At 43.0% G+C, this 22,410-nt stretch overlaps 2 protein-coding genes across 2 annotated transcripts; one reads left to right on the forward strand and one right to left on the reverse strand.

Moving 5' to 3' along the window:
• Window positions 1-370: 370 nt before the first annotated feature.
• Window positions 371-1,595, reverse strand: LOC149139861 (putative UPF0481 protein At3g02645). The gene is made up of 2 exons (XM_089450839.1): window positions 1,254-1,595; window positions 371-1,120 (listed from the first exon to the last, which is right to left on the reverse strand). The coding sequence occupies exons 1-2, from the start codon at window positions 1,593-1,595 to the stop codon at window positions 371-373; spliced, it is 1,092 nt and encodes a 363-aa protein (XP_089306965.1).
• An 8,940-nt stretch (window positions 1,596-10,535) lies between these two features.
• On the forward strand, window positions 10,536-11,258 carry LOC149139862 (uncharacterized). The gene has a single exon (XM_089450840.1). The coding sequence runs from the start codon at window positions 10,536-10,538 to the stop codon at window positions 11,256-11,258; it is 723 nt and encodes a 240-aa protein (XP_089306966.1).
• Window positions 11,259-22,410: the final 11,152 nt, after the last annotated feature.

Genomic DNA, 22,410 nt, shown 5'->3' on the forward strand with positions numbered 1-22,410 from the left:
CCAAACACTAAGAATTAAATATCTCACTTCTAACTAAATTAACAATTAATCAACAAAGAAATCTCATTCAATATACACGGAAACCATTAAGAGTTAAATCTCTGAATACAAATAAAAGCCACAACATCATCTAATTCATTTATAAATGACCAAAAATAGACTATACTCTTGTAAGATCCATTTCCTGGGTAAAGATAAAGCAGCGAATAAGCTACTTATGTACTTGGGAGTATGGAGAAGACTGTTTGCACCATGGTGAAAAACAGTGCAACAATTGCCCCAAACAGGACTAGAAATTTCCATGATGATGAGAAATAGTCCTTTATACACTGGGCAAACTAGACCTTGAAGTTACTTCCGTAGTGCTTCATCACATCATCTTGCATGTGCTGGAAGATATCTTCCCGGGGCAGGGCGACACCCTTGCATAGAACACACCCTTGCATAGACCATTGAAGAGGGCCACAACCTCTGCATCACTCCCAATGTAGTTTTTAAGGACTGCACTACGTCTTGGCAGAGCCACGTCTTTTCCCGTGTCGATCAATTTATTCATCAAACACAGGTAACACAAAACGTAATTGTCTCCAGATGGCTTGCATAGCTCAAGAGCGATTAAGTTACGGAAGAGTACCTCTGTGTGGTCCGTGACATTGATCGGAGGAAGATCGATTGTGGCTTTCTCCCTATCGAAATAAATTTTCTTGATGCCTCCATTGCATCGCTGAAATTTGATGCCAGCATTACTTAATTCTACCGCAGGAAGGATGAATTTTTCGTCCTTCCATGATCTTTTCCTGCCGTTGTTGTCGATTAGAATTGCACATTCATAACCATCATCAGAAGTTGGAGACACAATGAGGTTTTGCAATAGACCCAACAAATGATGAACTTGTTCATGTGGTGGCTGCCAGCACCAATTTTTCATATCATCTTCATAGTCGAAAGGGTAGAACTTGGTCTGTGGAGTTTTCACCAGCACATCGAAAAGAATATTGTTGGCCTTTTCAACCGAGTTGTACTCCAATTCGAGTAACTTTCGGAAAACTACCAAGGGAATTTGATTTTCCAGCATCAAAATGTCGTTCAGTATATCGAACCCAGTAAATTCAATCTTTCTCTGGTCAAAAATAGGTTCATATTAGTCACGACCTTCCCAGATTAGCTGGTCTCCACCCAAAGTCCTTAATATTTCTAGAATGAAGCAACCGTCCAGAGTAAGCATCACAGCGAGGGGCCTTTGGCGTGCAAACCATTTTTTCCTCATAGCTATTCCCGATATTGTGCACATCCTCGAAGATCTTATCGATTGCAAGAAAGGATGATTCCCTATTATCTGAATCAGTAGGGTGCCTATTATTATTATCGAACCTGGTCATCATTCTATGCAGGGCTCTCTTTTTTTGATACTCCATTGGAGAAAGCTCTGGTCTGTTGGAATGATATGGACCCAGCGAAACGGCTTGAGGAACATATGCTCTCTTGTATTTGGTCTCTTTGAGGAAGTTAGGAACTCTAAATATCGACACAACGGACAGCAATCTGGGATCAGCATAGGATTTCTGTGGAATACGAATAGCCCCTGCTTCTTCCATTATCCATGTAAAATCAGATGCAACATAAGTAATCTCGCTTGAAGTGGTTTTCAATGCAAAACCAGATGATTGAGTGACAGATTCTTTAGCGCAGGCTGAAGTAGCTTCCAACTTAGATTCTCAAGCGGAGGCTCTAACAGCTTGCATTCTACAATGATATCGTCGTTCTGAGGGTGGAACGGTTGCTTCCAATTTAAACCCACATGCTGGGACTGATGCCGACGAGTCATAAGATGGTCGACTTGCAGAGCGGTCCTTCCGGTTGAGCGATGCCCCCATTGAGTTCCCGAATGAGACGGGACCTCTGCAGCGCCACTAAATATTTGAGAGACTTCATATGGTATGTCGTCTCACCCAACTTCCATCTATAAACATGCTTTACTTTTTGAGTTCAGGAGGACTTAAGGACAAAAATATTTTCTATGGAAAATTTTGGCTCAGTATTGAATAATTTTCAATATATATTTAATACAGGTTATTAAGTAATTTATATATGATATTAATATTTAACCTATAATTAAAATTAAATAATATTTTAATTTTAATTATAATTAAATAATATTTAAATTAAAAATAATATTCTAATTATAACGTATACATATATTTTGACATCTAAGATGAGGAAGAAATGTAATTTTCCCATGCTTAATACGAAGTTATAAGTTTATTTACATTGAGGTGGATAGATAAGTGAGTAAAGAATGTGGGAAAGAATCTCTAGCTCCATATTGTTGAATTAATAGTGAAGTAGAAGGGCTTCCACCTATACTAGAACGTATGGATATGGATAGTCCTTGTTTAAGGACATGTCATTGAGGAGGAGCCATGTGAAAGAATTCCTTATAGAAAATAAAATATTCGTTAAATAAAAGGTTAATATTAATTATAATAAAAGAGTTAGGTGAGTTATAATAAAAAAATAAAATTATATAGTTTATTAATTTTTTTTAAATGATGTGTAATTTTATTTTTAATGTATTTTTTATTTTATTTTATTATATTAAAAGAATATAAATTAAAAATAAATTATTATAGCTTTATTAAGTATGGATTTAACATGAACCAAGAGGGATCAAGTTTTTTAAAGTGTAAAATTTTTTTAGAGCCCAAAATACAATATGTAATTTTTCATTGTTTAAATTGTATTTTTGAATGTTATATGGAGTATATATAAGACCAAATAAATGTTTTAACCATAAAACTTTTTTTCCCACTATATATATAAGCTCGAAGGCTATTTACATCGATAAGGTGATTTGGTGTTGTTGCCATCAAGTCCAAAGGGGGAGATTGTTGGCATTATGAGACAAGTGTTGTACTTGATGGCAACCCTCTCATAGAAGAACATCTCAATTACATATAACCAGATCAATCTACAGATGTGACTAAATGCATGGGATGCAGGACAGCTCAAAGGAACAAGAAGATCAAGTTCTAAGTGTGACAAGTTAACTTTGCCATCAAGTCCAAAGGGGGAGATTGTTGGCATTATGAGACAAGTGTTGTCCTTGATGGCAAATCACACTGATGACAAATCATAGTGCAGAAGGATAGCAGCAAGGAATTGATGATCGGACTATAAGAAGAAGAGAAAATTCATATACGCAGGTTCATTAAGCCCAAGTCGCGTATACACGCAGGTTCGCTATATACCAAGTCGCGTATACGCAGGTTCATGAATGGAAAAGAGCGTACGTGTCGGAAAGCTTACTTTTGGTCCGTGGTAGTTAGTCCTCGATACTTGAGCCTATGTTTTTGGACCAAAGTATCTCGACAGACGTGTTGATCCCTAGTATTGAGTTGATGGTATTGTTTTACTATGGTTTTGGACCGTGGTATTATGAAAGGCCTAAACCTATATAAGGAGAAGATCATTAGGCCAAAGGGTGTGAGTGAGTAATGAATATCTGATGAAGTGTGAGATCCAAATGTTGGTTATGGTTGGTGATCTGAACCATGGTTTCACTCATGTGGAGGATGATGAACTATGGAACGGGATCTCAAGGCTTGGAATGATTATCTTCATATGGTTTGACTATGGATAGAGTAGATCTATTGACGCATGTTTATTGTTATGATCTGGGTATGTTTTGATATCTTTTATAGCTGCAGAATTATAAGTTAGGATTTGCAGATCTGTATGCAGGTTGTCTTTGCACCAAGAGCGTATACACGCAGGTTGGGTTTGTCCAAGTAGGTATAATGTGATGAATGATATTTGAATATGAAGTTGGATCTGGTTACTGTAATGTTGTCTATGTTGTTGACAGGGTTTTCAGTGATTCAGTATTGGGTGATTCAGAGATTGATGATGCAGGTTGTTTTATGGATCCAGTATGAAAATGTATGAAACGTGGTCCCGAGAAGATCGTAGAGTTCAGTAGGCTAGGTGCCTACGTACTGGTAAACATATCAGCCAGTACAAGAGCCAGGGGGTTGTAGCTCCCTTCCAGGAGCAGCTGGAGAAACGAGTAAAGGTTGGAGCATTCTGTAGGCAGGTACCTATGTACTAGTAAATGGATCGGCTAGTACAAGAGCTAAGAGGGTTGTAGCCCTCTGCAGGTTGTAGCCTACGTGCTGGTAAAGGACTGCACCAGTACATTGTAAAAGAAGTTTCTTATTAAAGGAAGATAGAAACAAATTGCAGCAGGTGGTTTTCACCCACATTGGGTTTCCACCTTATATCATGGTGTTCATGTGTGTGCTTTATGTGTGATGATCTGTTTTGTTATACTGCACCTGTTTACTGTTAATATGGTTAATAATGTTCTGATGCATTTACTGAAGATAAGCTAACTGAATCATAAGATTACTGCATATACGCTAGTTGCCCTTAACGAAGTCGCGTATATACGCTGATATCCTTAACTGAAGCTACGTGTATGAATCTGAGTATAAATTGAAAAGTTTTATCTGATCTGATAATACTGATTCACCCCCCCCCCCCCCCTCTCAGTATTATTTCCAACAATTGGTATCAGAGCAGGTCCTTTGGTAGAAGCTTGATCGCTTGAAGGAGATCCGTGGAACTATGGGAAAGAAGCCTAAGAAGAAAGCACCTAAGAAGAAGAAGACATCTCAGAAGAACTATGACAGTGGGAAAATCGATTGGGGATTAGGTATAAGAAGCTCTTCAGATTCAGAATCAGATTCAGAATCATTATCAGGTATGAATGTGTTATCCTCTGATGTTCCAGCTATATTTCCGTGTGAAATAGATGGAAGTGATAGTGAAACTACTGAATTTGCTCTTATGGGTGAACAAGAAAGATATCAAATAAAGGCAGTATTTAGAAGGCTTACAGACAAAATTAACGATCAACAAGATCTATTGAACAAAAGGGAATATGCTTTCAAAGAAGAAGTTACCAAACTAAAAGATCAATCAGAGGAAGGAAACAAGGTAAGAAAGTTACTCAAGGACAAGGAAAATCAATGTCAAAAGTTGCAGGGTAAAGTGACATCATTAAGAGATGAAGTCAATGAAAGAAGCACAACCATCAAGAAACTCAGAGATAGATCCAGTTACTATGAAAGTCTTGAAGCCACGATCTGCTCGCTAAAGGGAGATCTTGAAGAATCAAGGAAGCAGAATGAAGATCTACATCAAGCAATTGAAAAACAAGACAATGAAGTCACCAGCTTAAAATCTCAACTAGAATGTGCTTTCCAAGTTTGTCAAATGCAGCAGGATCTGAATGAAGAACAAGAAAAGGAGATTCTAAAACTAAGGGAACAAATGGAAGAAGGAAGGAAAGCTGAAGAAGATTTGAAAAAGCAATCTCTTGAAAAGGAAGAACAGCTTCAGGTTGAGGTAAATATCTTGAAAGGTAAAAGAAAGAAAAGGATAAGCTTTTACGATTTCAAGATAGTTCTAAAGTCTTGGATGATATTCTTAGTAGTCAAAGGTCTCCTGCTATAAAGACTGGTCTTGGTTTCCATGAATCTATTGAAGGTGAATCTAGTTCACAAGGTGAGGCAAGGAACTCTAAAGAGAAATCTAAAGTGATCAATGAAGAACTGAAAGATCCATCTCATCATCAACCAAGGAAAGAGATTCTTCAAAGAAAATCTTTTACTTCTCCTATGAATAATGTTGAATGTTATGTATGTCATAATCTTGGACATGTTGCAGCCAGATGTGGAAGAAGAAGAGTTCAAGACCATCATGTAGAAAGATCATCACATTCAAGGTACTTTAATGGATATTGCTTTGCTTGCAATAAGTTTGGTCACAAAGCTGCTGATTGCTACAGGAGGAATATGAAACATGTAAGATGTTATGCATGTAACAAACTTGGACATATAGCAAAGGAATGCAGGAACAAAGGACGGACATCACACCAAAAGGAGAAAACATCATCACACTTGAAGATATGGAAGAAGAAGGAAGTTCAGCCAGAAAGATGTGGCACAACACAAAATACTCAGGTTCAGCACAACACAGACATAATAAACTCAGAGGGAGCTGAAGGTGTAAAACTTCAGTGTCCTGAAACTCATACGCAAGTTTCATAAACTGAAGTCGCGTATATACGCGAGTTATACACTGCAAAGTCGCGTATATGTCAGTCTATGCAAAAGCAATGGGGACAGGCTCAGAAAAGGGGTCTGATATGATTCAATCCAGTATCTGCTCTATTGGTTAACAGTTACAGTGTGCTGAGAATGTCTAGAAATGACTTGATACTTGTAAGATGCTAGAAGTGTTTTAATCCTAACTTGATGGTGATGATGTCTTGATGCTTACTACTGATGTATGCATGTTCAGATCTAACAGCAAACAGATGGCACAGGTTGAGGGGGAGAATATGCCTTTAATATTGCATTGTTGGCATTATGGATTAATAGTCCTTGGTGATGTTACTTATATGGCTAAATGATATATCTTTCTTGTGAGTAGTCCATGATAAAATCTCATATGATTCTTGGGGTTTCATAGTTGATGTTCAGATCAGATTTATGGTTGACTCATTGATGATGCATATATGGTGCTTACATGGTGATCTTCATAAGGATAAGGAGAAGTACAAAGCTTGAATACACATCTTCCTCACTTGATGATGAGTCACTCATATGCTGCTGTCGTCATATGCATAAAGATCATACAGTTATGATGCAGGCACTCTTGTGGATAAGGATTGTTGCTGTTGATGATATCAAGAAGCTTTGTCAAATGAGCTTGAGCTCAAGATACATAATGTTGATACATGGATAACTACTCAAAGTTGCTTTGTTGGAGACATGGTGATGAGTTCTTATCTATATGATGATAGGCTGATACTTACATATGTTTATTGATGCAAATGTTCCCAAGTAATGATACTTGGATCATGTAGATCTTGACGTTGATGTAATGGCTATGGTGGTTTCACACATAATGTGAATGATTTCAGGATAATGTTTAAAAAGGAGGAGTTGACATCTATGTCCAGACATACCTTGTTGTAGGACATTTTACAGGTTGCTGATATGGAAATGGTTGTACGCGAGTTTCATAAGGCCTATCCGCGTATATACGTTTGTTTATGTGGATGCCGACGCGTATATGGAGTTTTGAAGGAAATCAGCAGGGACAAATGTTGGTTACAGAGAGTCTGATATGGGTCTGACAGAGACCATCTGGCACAGGTTCAGGGGGAACAGATAATCTTCCAATGATGCATTGTTGGCATTATCTTAGAAGCTTTTTGTTCTAGTTCACATTCATTGTTGGTTTCAGGTGGAACAAAGGGCGAAAGGAGAACAGAAGGATCTCTTGATTACTGATCTGAATGGTGATTGACAGATGCTGCCAATATCAGTTATTGGTGACATTCATAAGTCTTACTCTAGATATTTCGTCTCTATGTCATATATCTCTTTTGTGGTATCTCTTTCATGGTGTCAAGGTCATGTAATGGCCTATTTTGGTTTCCCCACTATGCCTGGGATGATTGATGCAATGTGATTAGTTGTCATATGTAAACTTTTGATATATCCCCACTTGGTTGGGTGGATGAGTCAACTTTTGTATATCCTCACTTAGTTGAGAGATGGATGTATGTATGAGTCTTTGGTGATAGGAAGGTATTTTATGATGTATAGAGTCATGTTCTTCTTGAAGAACATCTTTTGCAGATCTTGCCTACAGTCAGGAAGAGCATGAATAGCACACTTCAGCAGTACAGAGACTCGGCATGTACTCAGGGGGAGCTTTGACAGATTGGTACACTTTGGTATATACAAAGGGGGAGATCATTAAGAGATTTTAACAGATACTCAGGGGGAGTATGGACAGCGAAATGTTCAGCAAAGGAAGAGAACATCTTGGTCCACCCTTTGCCCTTGATGTCAAAGGGGGAGAGTGATTTGGTGTTGTTGCCATCAAGTCCAAAGGGGGAGATTTTTGGCATTATGAGACAAGTGTTGTACTTGATGGCAACCCTCTCATAGAAGAACATCTCAATTACATATAACCAGATCAATCTACAGACGTGACTAAATGCATGGGATGCAGGACAGCTCAAAGGAACAAGAAGATCAAGTTCTAAGTGTGACAAGTTAGCTTTGCCATCAAGTCCAAAGGGGGAGATTGTTGGCATTATGAGACAAGTGTTGTCCTTGATGGCAAATCACACTGATGACAAATCATAGTGCAGAAGGATAGCAGCAAGGAATTGATGATCAGACTATAAGAAGAAGAGAAAATTCATATACGCAGGTTCATTAAGCCCAAGTCGCGTATACACGCAGGTTCGCTATATACCAAGTCGCGTATACGCAGGTTCACTATATACCAAGTAGGGTATACACGCAGGTTCATGAATGGAAAGGAGCGTACGTGTCGGAAAACTTACTTTTGGTCCGTGGTAGTTAGTCCTCGGTACTTGAGCCTATGTTTTTGGACCAAAGTATCTCGACAGACGTGTTGATCCCTAGTATTGAGTTGATGGTATTGTTTTACTATGGTTTTGGACCGTGGTATTATGAAAGGCCTAAACCTATATAAGGAGAAGATCATTAGGCCAAAGGGTGTGAGTGAGTAATGAATATCTGATGAAGTGTGAGATCCAAATGTTGGTTATGGGTTGGTGATCTGAACCATGGTTTCACTCATGTGGAGGATGATGAACTATGGAACGGGATCTCAAGGCTTGGAATGATTATCTTCATATGGTTTGACTGTGGATAGAGTAGATCTATTGACGCATGTTTATTGTTATGATCTGGGTATGTTTTGATGTCTGGTATAGCTGCAGAATTATAAGTTAGGATTTGCAGATTTGTACGCAGGTTGTCTTTGGCAAAAGAGCGTATACACGCAGGTTGGGTGTGTCCAAGTAGCGTATACAATGTGATGAATGATATTTGAAGATGAAGTTGGATCTGGTTATTGTAATGTTGTCTATGTTGTTGACAGGGTTTCAATGATTCAATATTGGGTGATTCAGAGATTGATGATGCAGGTTGTTTTATGGATCCAGTATGAAAATGTATGAAACGTGGTCCCGAGAAGATCGTAGAGTTCAATAGGCTGGTGCCTACGTACTGGTAAACATATCAGCCAGTACAAGAGCCAGGGGGTTGTAGCTCCCTTCCAGGAGCAGCTGGAGAACGAGTAAAGGTTGGAGCATTCTGTAGGCAGGTACCTATGTACTAGTAAATGGATCGGCTAGTACAAGAGCTAAGAGGGTTGTAGCCCTTTGTAGGTTGTAGCCTGCGTGCTAGTAAAGGACTGCACCAGTACATTGTAAAAGAAGTTTCTTATTAAAGGAAGATAGAAACAAATTGCAGCAGGTGGTTTTCACCCACATTGGGTTTCCACCTTATATCATGGTGTTCATGTGTGTGCTTTATGTGTGATGATCTGTTCTGTTATACTGCACCTGTTTACTTTTAATATGGTTAATAATGTTCTGATGCATTTACTGAAGATAAGCTAACTGAATCATAAGATTACTGCATATACGCTAGTTGCCCTTAACGAAGTCGCGTATATACGCTGATATCCTTAACTGAAGCTACGTGTATGAATCTGAGTATAAAATTGAAAAGTTTTATTTGATCTGATAATACTGATTCACCCCCCCCTCTCAGTATTATTTCCAACAATATAAATATATATATATATATATATATATTATATATTTATATATATATATATAATATAGATGAGGTCATTTCTTGCAAGCTCTGATGGCGCGCACACGTGAAGGTCTCGGCTAAAGGGTTTCACTGAGATTGACCGCAGCATCGACGCGGCTAGGGTTTTTCAGATATTGCACAGCATCACCGTCGCGGTCACTGCTCTGGGACACTCTAGCATCAACTCCACCATTGGATTCTCCACCCGTCGCTTTCGGTCACCGTTCAGGAGACAGTTATGGCAGACATTATGGAGCTAGAGGCGGTGGACTACTCGGAGGAACCTACACCGGACAAGGTTATATTCGGGAACCCTAGTTTCGCTGCTCGCTCACAGTCCGCACCTTCTTCATCAGCGAATGCACCGGATCTGCCGCAGTACCCGCCCACCGTCTCGCTGCCCGCTCACTGCACTTCTCAGTCTATTGCAGGAGCGAACCCTATCGATTCCCGCAATTTGAGGTGCCCCCGCTCTCGCCGGGCTCACTCCATTTTCTGGCTACACACACTCCCCCTTCGCCCTCATTTGATCCGCTCTCCCACCCACTCCTTTCGGCACCCTCACCCAGCCCGCCGGTACCCTCTGCAGCAATTCCATCATCTTCGGGAACCCGCCCTTCCGGCTGCTTTGAAACACCTGCTGTTAAAATCAAGCCCGCAAAACCCTCATCTCTGGAAGGTATAACTAATCCCTTGGTGGACCACCCGTCGGCTCCTCGCACCTGCAAGAAAAAGACCAAGTGCATCAAGGCTACGTCTAAAGACATCACCATTAGGTTCGACGAATCCACGTCTCTCAGCGATCTCATGGACATGGCTAACACTGTACTGGTAGGGCATGTCTGGGGCAGGGCATACTCGGCGAAACGGCTCACACAATGGGTGAAGGAAATCTGGGGCGGTGTTCTATTCGACCTTCCTGTGGTCCATGTTCTCCCCAGAGGATGGTTTTCCCTACATTTCACCAAGGAAAGTCACACAAATCTGGTTCTGGCCAGATACTGGCATATTGAAATGGCCCCGGTCCTCCTCAAGAGATGGAGCCCCCTTTTTGATCCAGAACGCGAACAGATCGGAGCCGGACCGATATGGGTGCGCCTGCCTGGCCTCCCACTGCAGTTTTGGGCCGAAGAAGTCTTCATTAGGATCGGGAATGCCCTGGGTACATACCTGGATTACGATCGCACATTTGTTGAATCAAGGAACCGAACCCTAGCGCGTATATTGGTACATTTAGACACCCGTGATGGACTCGAAGAACAGATCACACTACAGTGGGGAAGATGTATCAGGGTGCAGATCCTTGATTATGAAGGAGTCCCCTTCCGATGTAGGCGATGTCACAAAGTTGGGCACCTCATCAAGGATTGTCCACTCATCAAGAAAGCAGAGGAATCTCCGAGGGTTACACCGGCTCCAACCAGAACGACATCTCCTATTACCACTCGACCTACCTCTTCGGGACTGCCCCAAGCGACAACCTCACCTGCGGTCGATCCGGGACTGCGGCAACCCTCTGTTAGGGTCCCACCCTAACCCCCTTATTTATGTCATGGGATCACGTCATAGTCAAGAGTCAATAAAGCCCATATTAATATTTGTAAGTGGTTAACCCGCAATTAATGACGGGACCACAGTTAGTTGCAAATGGGCGGTAGTATTAGATAGATGGTATTAATAAAACCCACGGTATTGGCCCGTGGTATTGCATGTATGAGTCATATATAAAGGATAGAGACTCCCTGCGAGGAGTGTCGTGTCTTGTTTTTGTAATCGAGCTCTGCTCTATTGGAGGTTGCCCCTCGAAGAGGCTGTGAACATTTCTCTCTGAATATAAAATCATTGCTATTCTGTGTTCTGGGTATCTTTTCTTCGCATATTCTGTGTTCTGGGTATCTTTTCCTCGCATATTCTGTGTTTGGGTATTACTTTGCATGTTAAGAGCATAACAAGTGGTATCAGAGCACTTTCCAGGGCTCGGTGGGATCTCCAATTTTTAGAAAAAAAATCGTTGGCTAGAGACGTGTTCCGGCGTCTTTAAACCACGGGATCTGTCGTTAAGCGCATAAACCTGCGGATTTGGGGAGGCATGCACGCAGGAAATACAAGAGGTGGTCACGTCTGTTGGACTCCCTTGTAACCCCTGTGGGTACTCCTTCGAGTAGTAGTGCATTAGACAGAACCGCGCACGGACTGTCTTCCACGTACCCTCTGGGTATATAGGAAGCCCCCTAGCTCCCTTGAAACCTCACCATAGATAAACCTTCGGCCGTCTTGTGGCTACAGTACACCGAGAACAACACTAGGAGAGATTACTCGTCCGTACGATAGGGTAGTCGGGTTGTACGGCTAAGGGTACGGTCGATCCTCCTTAGTTAGAGCCCTGAAACATTGGGCCGAGTACTACTGTCAGACCCTTATGTATATTGCGATCTGTAGCACCTGACACTCCTCAAGACCATAGTTCCCTTTGTATCGGGGGATCACACATCATCTATTCCAGATCAACAAGTGCAGCAGCAGCAGACATCAGTCCCGCAGCTCCATCAGATCAGCAGCAGCAGTTGTTCCACCATTCAGATCTCTCAGCTCCACCAGATCGGAGTAGTTGTGAAGGGTTCCTGTACCTGGATATAATTTTCGTAGGACTTTTGGCGGCATTGACATTTTGAGGATTTGGTGACTGCAGTATTGATCAGGAAGGAGATCTTTCGAAGCGCTTATTTGTGATCTAGCCCATCAGCATCAGGACGCCGAGCTGAGCACGGTGGTACCATTCAATTTATTAGAAAAAAAAAATTTGGCGGTCCCAATTTTTCATCAAGTTGGTGTATGGTAGAAACTAGAGCTCAAGCAATGGCCAATGAAAGGCTAGACAAACTTGAAACAGATATGAACGAGCTCAAAACTACGATTAATGGACTAACTAGCCTGGTACGGCAAGCACTCGATAAGGGCAAGGAGCCAGCTGTCGAGGAACCGTATAATGACCATGAACACCATGAGGGTGAGTCTAGCCACTCTCCTCACCTCTGGCACACCCATTCACCACCCAGTCAGCGACCTCCCAAGTTGGATATGTGGAAATTTGACGGTTCTCACCCGTCCGCATGGCTAGCACAAATGGACCAGTATTTCAAATTGAATCGTCTCCAAGATGATTGGACTAAGCTTGGAGTGGGGACCATGTACTTGGACAATGAACGATGGCAATGGGCGGAATGGCATCAACGTCGCCATGGACCTTTTCCGAGTTGGGCCCAATTTGCCAAAGCTCTTCGAGATCGCTTTGAACAGGGAGACTCCTTTTTGGGCTGTCTCTCTAAGTTCCGACAGACGGGTACAGTGGATGAATATATAACCGCTTTTGAAGCCTTAGCCTTTCGCACTCAGCATCTCTCAGATGAGTTCTACACGGAATGTTTTATCAGTGGTCTTAAAGAAGCCATCAAAGCTCAAGTTCTACTCCACCACCCTCCAACATGGACGGAGGCTTGCCAGGTAGCCCGTAAGGTGGAACGTGCCATAACAGCCCAATACAGTCGCCCCAATTTCCCCACTAAAGGTCGTCCCCCACAAGCTCACAACACGACTCAGACACTTAAGGTCCAAAAGGTGTCACCTCAGGAAATGGCCGAAAGAAGGAAGCAAGGACTATGTTACTACTGTGATGAAAAATATTCCCCTGGTCATAAATGCAAGGAGCCCAAGTTTTTTCAAATAGATGCCACTGACTACAGCTCCACCGAGGAAGATCCACCTCTTGAGGAACCGGAGGCGATCGAAGAAGACAACCAAAAGGAGATTGTATCTGACGAACCAGTTATTTCGCTCAATGCGTTGGCAGGAATCTCTTCCCCCCAAACTCTCAAAATCAGGGGTTTCCTTAAACATCGCCCAGTAATAGTCTTGATTGATAGTGGCAGTACCCATAATTTCATCCATCAAAAAATCGCCGAAGTAGCGCATTGTTTTGTACGGGCAGTTTCTAACTTCCAAGTCCAAATTGCAGATGGGGGCACAATGAAATGTGAAGGCCGTTGTGAAAATGTCAAACTTCAAATGGGGGATTATCAGTTGAAAACCCACATGTTTGCCATACACATGGGGGGATGCGACATTGTCCTAGGCGTTGAATGGCTCCGCACCCTTGGGCCAATCACAATGGATTTCCAGGAGTTATATATGAGCTTTAAGCAGAACAACTCCACACATACCCTCCGTGGCCTCCAGGCGGGAGCCCCCTTTGTCATCAGCTCGCATCGGATGGAAAAATTGTTAAAAAAGGGTCATCATGGAGTGGTAGCTCAATTTAATGCCATCCAGGTAGTCGAAACCAGGTCTCTGCCAATTCATCCTGAGATGCAGCAGATTTTAAATAACCATCGGATGGTCTTTGACAAGCCTCATGAGCTTCCACCCTCGCGAGGGGAACATGATCATAGAATCACCTTGGTTCCAGGGGCCTAACCCCCAAATGTGCGGCCATACAGATATCCGTTCACTCAAAAGAATGAAATAGAAAAAATCATCAACGAATTGTTGGAAGCAAGTGTCATTCGTCCCAGCATTAGTCCTTATTCATCCCCAGTGGTGATGGCCCTCAAGAAAGATGGGAGTGGCGGATGTGTCCCGACTTCAGGGCCCTCAACAAGTTGACCATCAAAGATAAATTTCCCATTCCGGTGGTTGACAATTTGCTGGATGAACTCAATGGGGCTCAATTCTTCACTAAGTTGGATCTTCGCTCCGACTACCACCAAATTCACATGAAGGAAGTCGACATTCCCAAGACGGCTTTCAGAACTCATGAAGGCCATTATGAGTTCCTGGTCATGCCATTTGGTCTCTGTAATGCCCCTTCTACTTTTCAGAGTCTTATGAATCACATCTCAAACCATATCTCAGAAATTTGTCCTTGTCTTCTTCGATGACATTCTCATCTATAGTGGCACTTGGACGACACATCTTCAGCATGTAGATCTACTCTTGCAACTGCTCCGCAAGCACAAATTATTTGTTAAGATGTCTAAGTGTTCGTTTGGCATGGAATAAGTTGAGTATTTGGGCCACATTGTGGGGCGTGAAGGTGTCAAGGTGGACCCCAAAAAGTTCCAGGCAATGAACGAATGGCCTCAACCTAAGACTTTGAAGAGCTTGAGAGGATTTTTGGGTCTCACAGGCTATTATCGTAAATTTGTCCGCAACTATGGCCGCATAGCGAAGCCCCTCACTCAACCCCTAAAGAAAAATTCCTTCTTCTGGACCGAGGAAGCACAACAGGCATTTACCGCTCTCAAAAACGCCATGTGTACCACTCCAGTCTTAGCACTACCTGACTTCACCAAATCATTTGTCATTGAATGTGATGCTTCGGGTACAGGTATTGGGGCAGTCTTAATGCAGGAAGGGCGACCATTGGCCTTCAAAAGCCAACAACTCAGTGGGAGGAATCTGGGCCAATCTACCTACGAAAAGGAGATGATGGCCATCTTACATGCAGTCGAGACCTGGCGACCTTACTTATTGGGGCGACGTTTCTAAATCCGCACAGATCATCACAGTCTTAAATATTTTTTGGAGCAACGCCTATCCTCCCCACAACAAAATAAATGGTTAGCCAAAATGCTGGGATATGATTATGAGATCATTTACAAGAAAGGGAAAGACAACAGTGTAGCAGATGCATTATCGCGCCAATTTGAGGAGGAAAGTACTCTGCTCACAATTTCCCTTCCCATTCCAGACTGGATTGAAGAGGCTCGCAGGGAATGGTTTTCACACACAGGGCTCTCCCAACTCATTTCTCAATTGCAGGTAGATCCTAATTCCAGCAAGGGCTACTCGTGGCAGAATGATATTCTTCGCTACAAGGACTGAGTCGTAATATCACCAACATCTACCCTCAAAAGTCGCCTTTTGGCAGAATTGCACTCATCTCCCATTGCAGGACATTCGGGCTTACAGAAGACGTATGCTCGCACTAGAAGATCATTCTTTTGGACAGGCATGAAAAAGGATGTCCTTACTTTCGTAGCCGAATGTGATGTCTGTCAACGCCACAAAGGGGAAACCGTCAACACACCAGGCACCTTACAACCATTGCCCATTCCGGCCTCAATTTGGACGGAGGTTTCTATGGATTTCATTACAGGTCTTCCAAAATTAGGGAACAAGTCAGTCATCATGGTGGTTGTGGACCGACTATCGAAGTACGCTCATTTCTGCGTCCTACCCCACCCGTTTACACCAACCTTGGTTGCTCAAACTTTCATGGATCAGATCTTCAAATTACATGGCATGCCCACTTCTATAGTGTCCGACCGCGACCCGATCTTCACCAGCAATTTTTGGCAGGAACTCTTCAGAATACAAGGCACTCAACTCAAACTCAATACTTCATATCATCCGCAAACAGATGGTCAAACCGAAGCCATCAACAAATGTCTAGAAACCTACCTTAGGTGTTTCACTTCTGAAAAGCAACACCTTTGGGCACAGTGGTTACCTCTGGCTGAATGGTGGTATAACACCAACTATCATGCCACCACCAAAATGACTCCCTATGAAGCAGTCTATGGTCAACTTCCGCCTTCCCCTACTTCTTATCTCAAGGGATGCTCCAAAGTACAAGCAATGGATCAACTCCTACAACACCGTGCAACCATGCTCGCCCATCTTCGCGAGAATCTTCATCAAGCTCAGAACCGCATGAAGCAACAGGCCGACCAACATCGCTCAGAGCGCCAATTTCAGGAAGGGGATCAAGTCTTTTTGAGGCTGCAACCATATAAGCAAACATCACTCAAAGATAATGGTTGTCAAAAGCTCGCTCCAAAATTCTATGGACCATACCAAGTACTTCAGCGCATTGGAGAAGTGGCTTACAAGTTGGCTTTGCCCCCTACGGCAAAAATCCATCTAGTTTTCCATGTATCGTGCCTCAAGAAAGTGATTGGGAACAATTGCCGAGTTCAAACCAGTCTACCTGAATTAGACGAAGAAGGGTCAATCTGGCTTCAACCCGAACAGATTCTAGACACACGAGACAAGCACCTGCGCGGCCGCATGATTAAGGAGGTCCTCGTCAAATGGAAAGACACCTCTCCGGAAGATGCAACTTGGGAACCAACCACTATTCTTCAGCAGTTTCCGCAGCTTCAGCCTTGAGGACAAGGCTAGTCTTAAGGGGGAGGGCATGTTAGGGTCCCACCCTAACCCCCTTATTTATGTCATGGGATCACGTCATAGTCAAGAGTCAATAAAGCCCATATTAATATTTGTAAGTGGTTAACCCGCAATTAATGACGGGACCACAGTTAGTTGCAAATGGGTGGTAGTATTAGATAGATGGTATTAATAAAACCCACGGTATTGGCCCGTGGTATTGCATGTATGAGTCATATATAAAGGATAGAGACTCCTTGCGAGGAGTATCGTGTCTTGTTTTTGTAATCGAGCTCTGCTCTATTGGAGGTTGCCCCCTCGAAGAGGCCTGTGAACATTTCTCTCTGAATAATAAAATCATTGCTAATCTGTGTTCTCGGTATCTTTTCTTCGCATATTCTGTGTTCTGGGTATCTTTTCCTCGCATATTCTATGTTTGGGTATTACTTTGCAGGTTAAGAGCATAACACCCTCTCCGCCAAGGACCAGGGCTCGCTCGGTAGTTGAAGATGGTACGGTCTCGGGTACTCTTTCACTCCCCATATTTACTTCTTTTGATGTTATGCATGAATGTGGCTCCACCTCTCAGACCTCCATGGTTCACTGTGCATTATCATCCCCCCCCCTCATATGCACTACAGAGCCCACTATTACCACTTCCTCCCCCATGGCTAGCCCCCCCTATCACCCTCGGAACCCTCCCCTCCTCATACTTATTTCCTCCGCCCAGGTCTCTTGCCAAAGAGCCACCCATCAGACATTCGGGCCTGGGCATTGCGGTGCCAGAGGTTGGGACCTTGCCTACCAGGGGTAGAAAATCTCATCTTTCAAAGGCTATTAAACAAGCTGGGGCAGAGGTTGTATCAGGTCGGCAATCCACCATTGACGGGGTCCTTAGAGCAGGCCATACCCCGAGAGGTGTTCCCCCATGAAGTGCCTATCCTTCAATTGCAGAGGATTGGCTAGTTCCTCCAAGAAACTAGCCATGAAGCGGCTCATAGAATCTGATCCTATTGATATTATCATGCTTCAAGAGACCCTCTGTTCCGCAGATCAGATTACTCGAGCCATGCAAGCCATGACACCTGGCTGGATCTACACTGCCCTTGATGCCGTCGGCCGTTCTGGTGGTCTGGCCATTGGAATTAACCCTCGCTCTATTAAAGTGGACTCGTCTTGGGGGGGATCAGGATTTTTGGGGCTTGACATATTCTCAGCTGAACTAGGCATGAACCTTCGCATAGTCAATGTATATGCCCCCTGCAACCAGAGAGAATCGTACTGGCAGAAACTTCTACATCTTACCATAATGAGCGAAGACCAGGTTGTTATCGGAGGAGACCTTAATTTCTCTTTGGGTTTCAGGGAGTCATGGGGATCGGCGGCACAAATTGACTCCATTACTGACTTCATGACCAATCTGCTTGAACAATCAAACTTTGTGGATATCCCCATGCAGAAAATACTTCCCACTTGGAGGAACAGGCGGGTGGGGGACGCTGCACTAGCCCGTAGACTTGACAGATTCCTTATGAAGGAGGCACTTCTTCAGCGACTGCAACATTACAAACAATGGGTTGGCTCGGGGGGATGGTCGGATCACTCTCCAATATACCTGGAGATTCAGGGTCCCTTCAAAAAGCCCAAAGCACCTTTCAAATTTAATCATACCTGGCTGAAGGACCCATCATATATCAAGATGATAACTGATTACTGGTCCTCTCACCCTATCAATGGATCAGAATCACTTGCTAAAGGATTCTGCAGAAATCTCTCGGAAATTAAGCATCTATCTATTGTATGGGCAAAGGAGAAACAGGCTCGAGACATCGCACAACTAACCCATATTGAAGCTGAATTATGCTCTCTCACCGATGAAAGGGGGTTGGGGTTCATCACAGCAGCAGACAAATGCAGGCTGATTGAATTGGAGAATCAAAAAGCAAAAATTCTCAAAGAGAGAGAGGAATCCATAAGATTGAGGAGTAGGGCATTATGGATACAAGCTGGGGATGATAACACGAAGTTCTTCCATAGCTTCGCTAAGGGCAGGAAAGTATCAAATACTATCTGGAAGCTCCCCACACCAGATGGAGAAATAGCAGACACTTTCAACAAGCTCGCTCATCTGGGCACCTCCCACTTCAGGGACCTCTACAAGTGTCCCCGTGAAGTTAATCTACCTGATATCATCAATGTGGCAAATCACTTCCCGAGATTTGTTGAGGAAGAGGATGTGGAGGCTCTAAATGATCCGGTTACGACAGGGGAGCTGGAAGGAGTACTGAAGTGGTTCAAAAAAGATAAGAGCCCTGGCCCGGATGGATGGACCATTGAATTTTATTTAGCCTTCTATGATGTCCTGGGGCAGGACCTTCTGAGTGTGGTGGAGGAGAGCAGAACTACAGGATCCATCTACCATGCCATCAATTCTACCTTCATTGCTCTCATTCCTAAAACTGATACCCCTGAATCCTTTGATGACTACAGGCCTATCTCTTTGTGCAATTGCCTCTACAAAATCATTTCTAAGACTATTGCAAATCGTCTTAGACCAATCCTCTCCAGGTCCATTGCCCCACAACAATTTGCTTTCCTTGAATCTAGACAGATTCATGAGGCCATAGGCCTGGCCCAAGAAGCTATACATTCTATATGGTCCAAGCACCTAAAAGGCATCCTCCTCAAAATTGACCTCTCAAAAGCATTTGACAGGGTCAGCTGGCTCTATATCAAAATGATCCTAATCCACCTGGGCTTTCCTCACTCCTACATCTCATGGATCATGGCCTGTATATCCTCCCCTACTTTCAGCATCCTCATAAATGGTTCGGCCTCACCCTTTTTTCATTCCGAAAGGGGACTGAGACAGGGTTGCCCCCTCTCTCCTCTGCTCTTCTTGCTGGTCATGGAAGGCCTAAGTCGTCTCATAGACTCTGCAAAGAGATCTGGAGATGTTCGGGGCCTTCGCATATCCGATATATGTTTCCTCACACATCTGCTCTTCGTGGACGATGTACTTATCCTTCTTGATGGCAGTGTTCGAGACTCTCGGTCATTTTCAAAGATCCTTCTACTTTTTTCTGCTGCTACAGGTATGCTTCCAAATCAGACTAAATCCTCTATCACATGCTCCCGCACTTCGGTACAGGAATCCCAGCTAGCCCTTCAGGTATTTCCCTATAATGTTCTCCCTCTGGATAGAGGTCTCAAATATTTGGGATTCAGACTAAAGCCTACTTGTCAAAGAATTGCTGATTGGGTGTGGTTGGTCGCCAAATTGGAAAAAAGACTCTCAGGCTGGAGCTTCAGATACCTATCTAGGGCTGGCAGATTGGTACTCATTAAGTCTGTCTTAGAGGCTACCCCGGTCTTCTGGATGGCACTTGCGTGGATACCGCGGAATATTCTGGGACGATTGAAACAACTGTGCAACCGATACCTCTGGAATGGAAATCATGACAAAAGAATATTTGCATGGATAAGCTGGAAGAAAATCACCTTGCCCAAAAAATGGGGTGGCTGGGGTCTCAAAGACCTACCCGACTTCGCTATGGCTCTTGCTGCTAAGATGGGATGGACACTATTAACCAGCCAAAACCTATGGGCACAAGTATCCTATCACAAATACATTTGGCCTCAGAATATTCTGGATTGGGCTAGATTACCATCTTGGACAACGAAGGGATGTTCATCAATATGGAAGGCCCTGATACACTCCCTTCCCCTCATCCGAGATAATCTAGTCTGGAGAATAAACGATGGAACGCTGGGCAGGATTGGCCTGGATCCATGGATTGATAGTGGGGGCAGACACATCCTCAACAGAGATCTCATTTCATTTCTTCATGACCGGGACATTCGGAATTTTGCTCATATTGCTGATCAACAGCGCACAGACATTTTCACTCAAGCTTGGAAATCGGCTCAGCAACTTGACCTTCCACCGCAGTGGCATCAGGAATGGCGTGAATATGTTCTGGCATTAAACGAATCCCATATCCGCATCAAACAAGGACCGGACGAACTTATTTGGTGTAAGGCGGACAATGGTATCTACGCACCTAAGTTTGGGTACAGCGCTCTTATTATTCACAGAAGACCTGAACCATCGCCATCGTGGTGGCGTGACATTTGGAAGCTGAATGCCCCTCCACGCACCAGATTATTTTTCTGGTGTGTCCTCAAAGATATCATTCCCACGGGCGAACACCTTACTCGCAGATCCATCTATGGACCATCCTGGTGTTCTTTCTGCAAAGCGGCATCAGAGACTTCGGTCCATCTTTTCCTTCATTGCTCGGCAATTCGCACACTATGGAACAACATCTTCACTCATCTTGGCATTACGGGGAACTGGAATGGGGATGACATTACGGGTGCGTGGTCAGCCTGGAATCACTGCCACCCGGGCTCCAAGCTCCTAAACCTTCCCCTCGTGGCAACCTGGCACATTTGGTTAGCGCGGAATCGATATATATTCGAGGATCAGGCTGTGTGTTGGCCCCGTACAGAAGCAAACATCATTGCCGCGTATCAAGAATTACCTGACCCCCCACCCACTCGATCCAGGACGATACAGCCACAGCCCATTATCGATAAATCGACCCCTTGGGCCTTCTTCGATGGGGCTGCAAATCAAACTGGCTGTGGGGGTGGATTTGTTCTGCATATCAATGAACACCATAGATACCTTGTAAAAATGGGATTCGGCAGAGGATCAAACAATTATGCAGAGCTCTTGGCCATTCGAAATCTAATGCATTACGCTTTGACACATCAGTATACAAATCTTAATATTTTCGGGGACTCTATGACTGTTGTTAATTGGATCAATAATGCCACTATATGTCATACACACACTCTCAGCAATATATTATATGATGCACATACACTCAAGGCAACATTTAATCATTTCTCATGTCTACACATTTACAGAGAACATAACAGCGAGGCTGACAAATTATCCAAAGAGGCCGCGATACTTCCCAGAGGAGAATGGCTAATTGTGGAGCAGCAGGGGACTGAAGAATTCAGATTTTTCCATAGGCCATACATAGATCAGAGAGAACAGCGGGACAACAGTCCCGATAACCGACAGTAATATAGTATTTTTGTCTTTGTTGAAAAACTGTACATAGATATGGTTATCATACTTTTTGCAAATAGATCCTGCGTGATCTCGAACAGGCTATACAGCCAGACTCATATATGTCCTATCTCATATTTCTGATATACTCTGATACATCACCCTGCGTGGTGGATTTTGTATGAACACTACTGCATATGCTAACAGCATCTACTATATGTAATTTTCTTAATAATAATGAAGATTACGGATTTTCCAGTGGAAAATATATATATATATATATATATATATATATATATATATATATATATATTATTATTCATTTTTTTTTAATTATTATAGTAACATTATTTTTCTATTTAGAATGTAATTTTTTATTTTTATCTTAAAGAGGCACTTGTCAATTCCACTGACTGAAAAACAAACTTACAC

The sequence above is a fragment of the Pinus tabuliformis genome, chromosome X (genome assembly GCF_031772625.1).
Source record: "Pinus tabuliformis cultivar Carrire ecotype Pingquan chromosome X, CPIR1, whole genome shotgun sequence".
NCBI classification, from domain to species: domain Eukaryota; kingdom Viridiplantae; phylum Streptophyta; class Pinopsida; order Pinales; family Pinaceae; genus Pinus; species Pinus tabuliformis.

What these genes read in the sequence shown, in the direction of transcription:
- LOC149139862 (XM_089450840.1), top strand. Translation starts at nt 10,536, where the DNA reads ATGGCTAACACTGTACTGGTAGGGCATGTCTGGGGCAGGGCATACTCG.
- LOC149139861 (XM_089450839.1), bottom strand. Translation starts at nt 1,595, where the DNA reads ATGGAAGAAGCAGGGGCTATTCGTATTCCACAGAAATCCTATGCTGAT. An exon ending in ATAGCTATGAGGAAAAAATG is followed by an intron (nt 1,121 to 1,253) that starts GTTTGCACGCCA and finishes ATTTTTGACCAG; the next exon opens with AGAAAGATTGAATTTACTGG.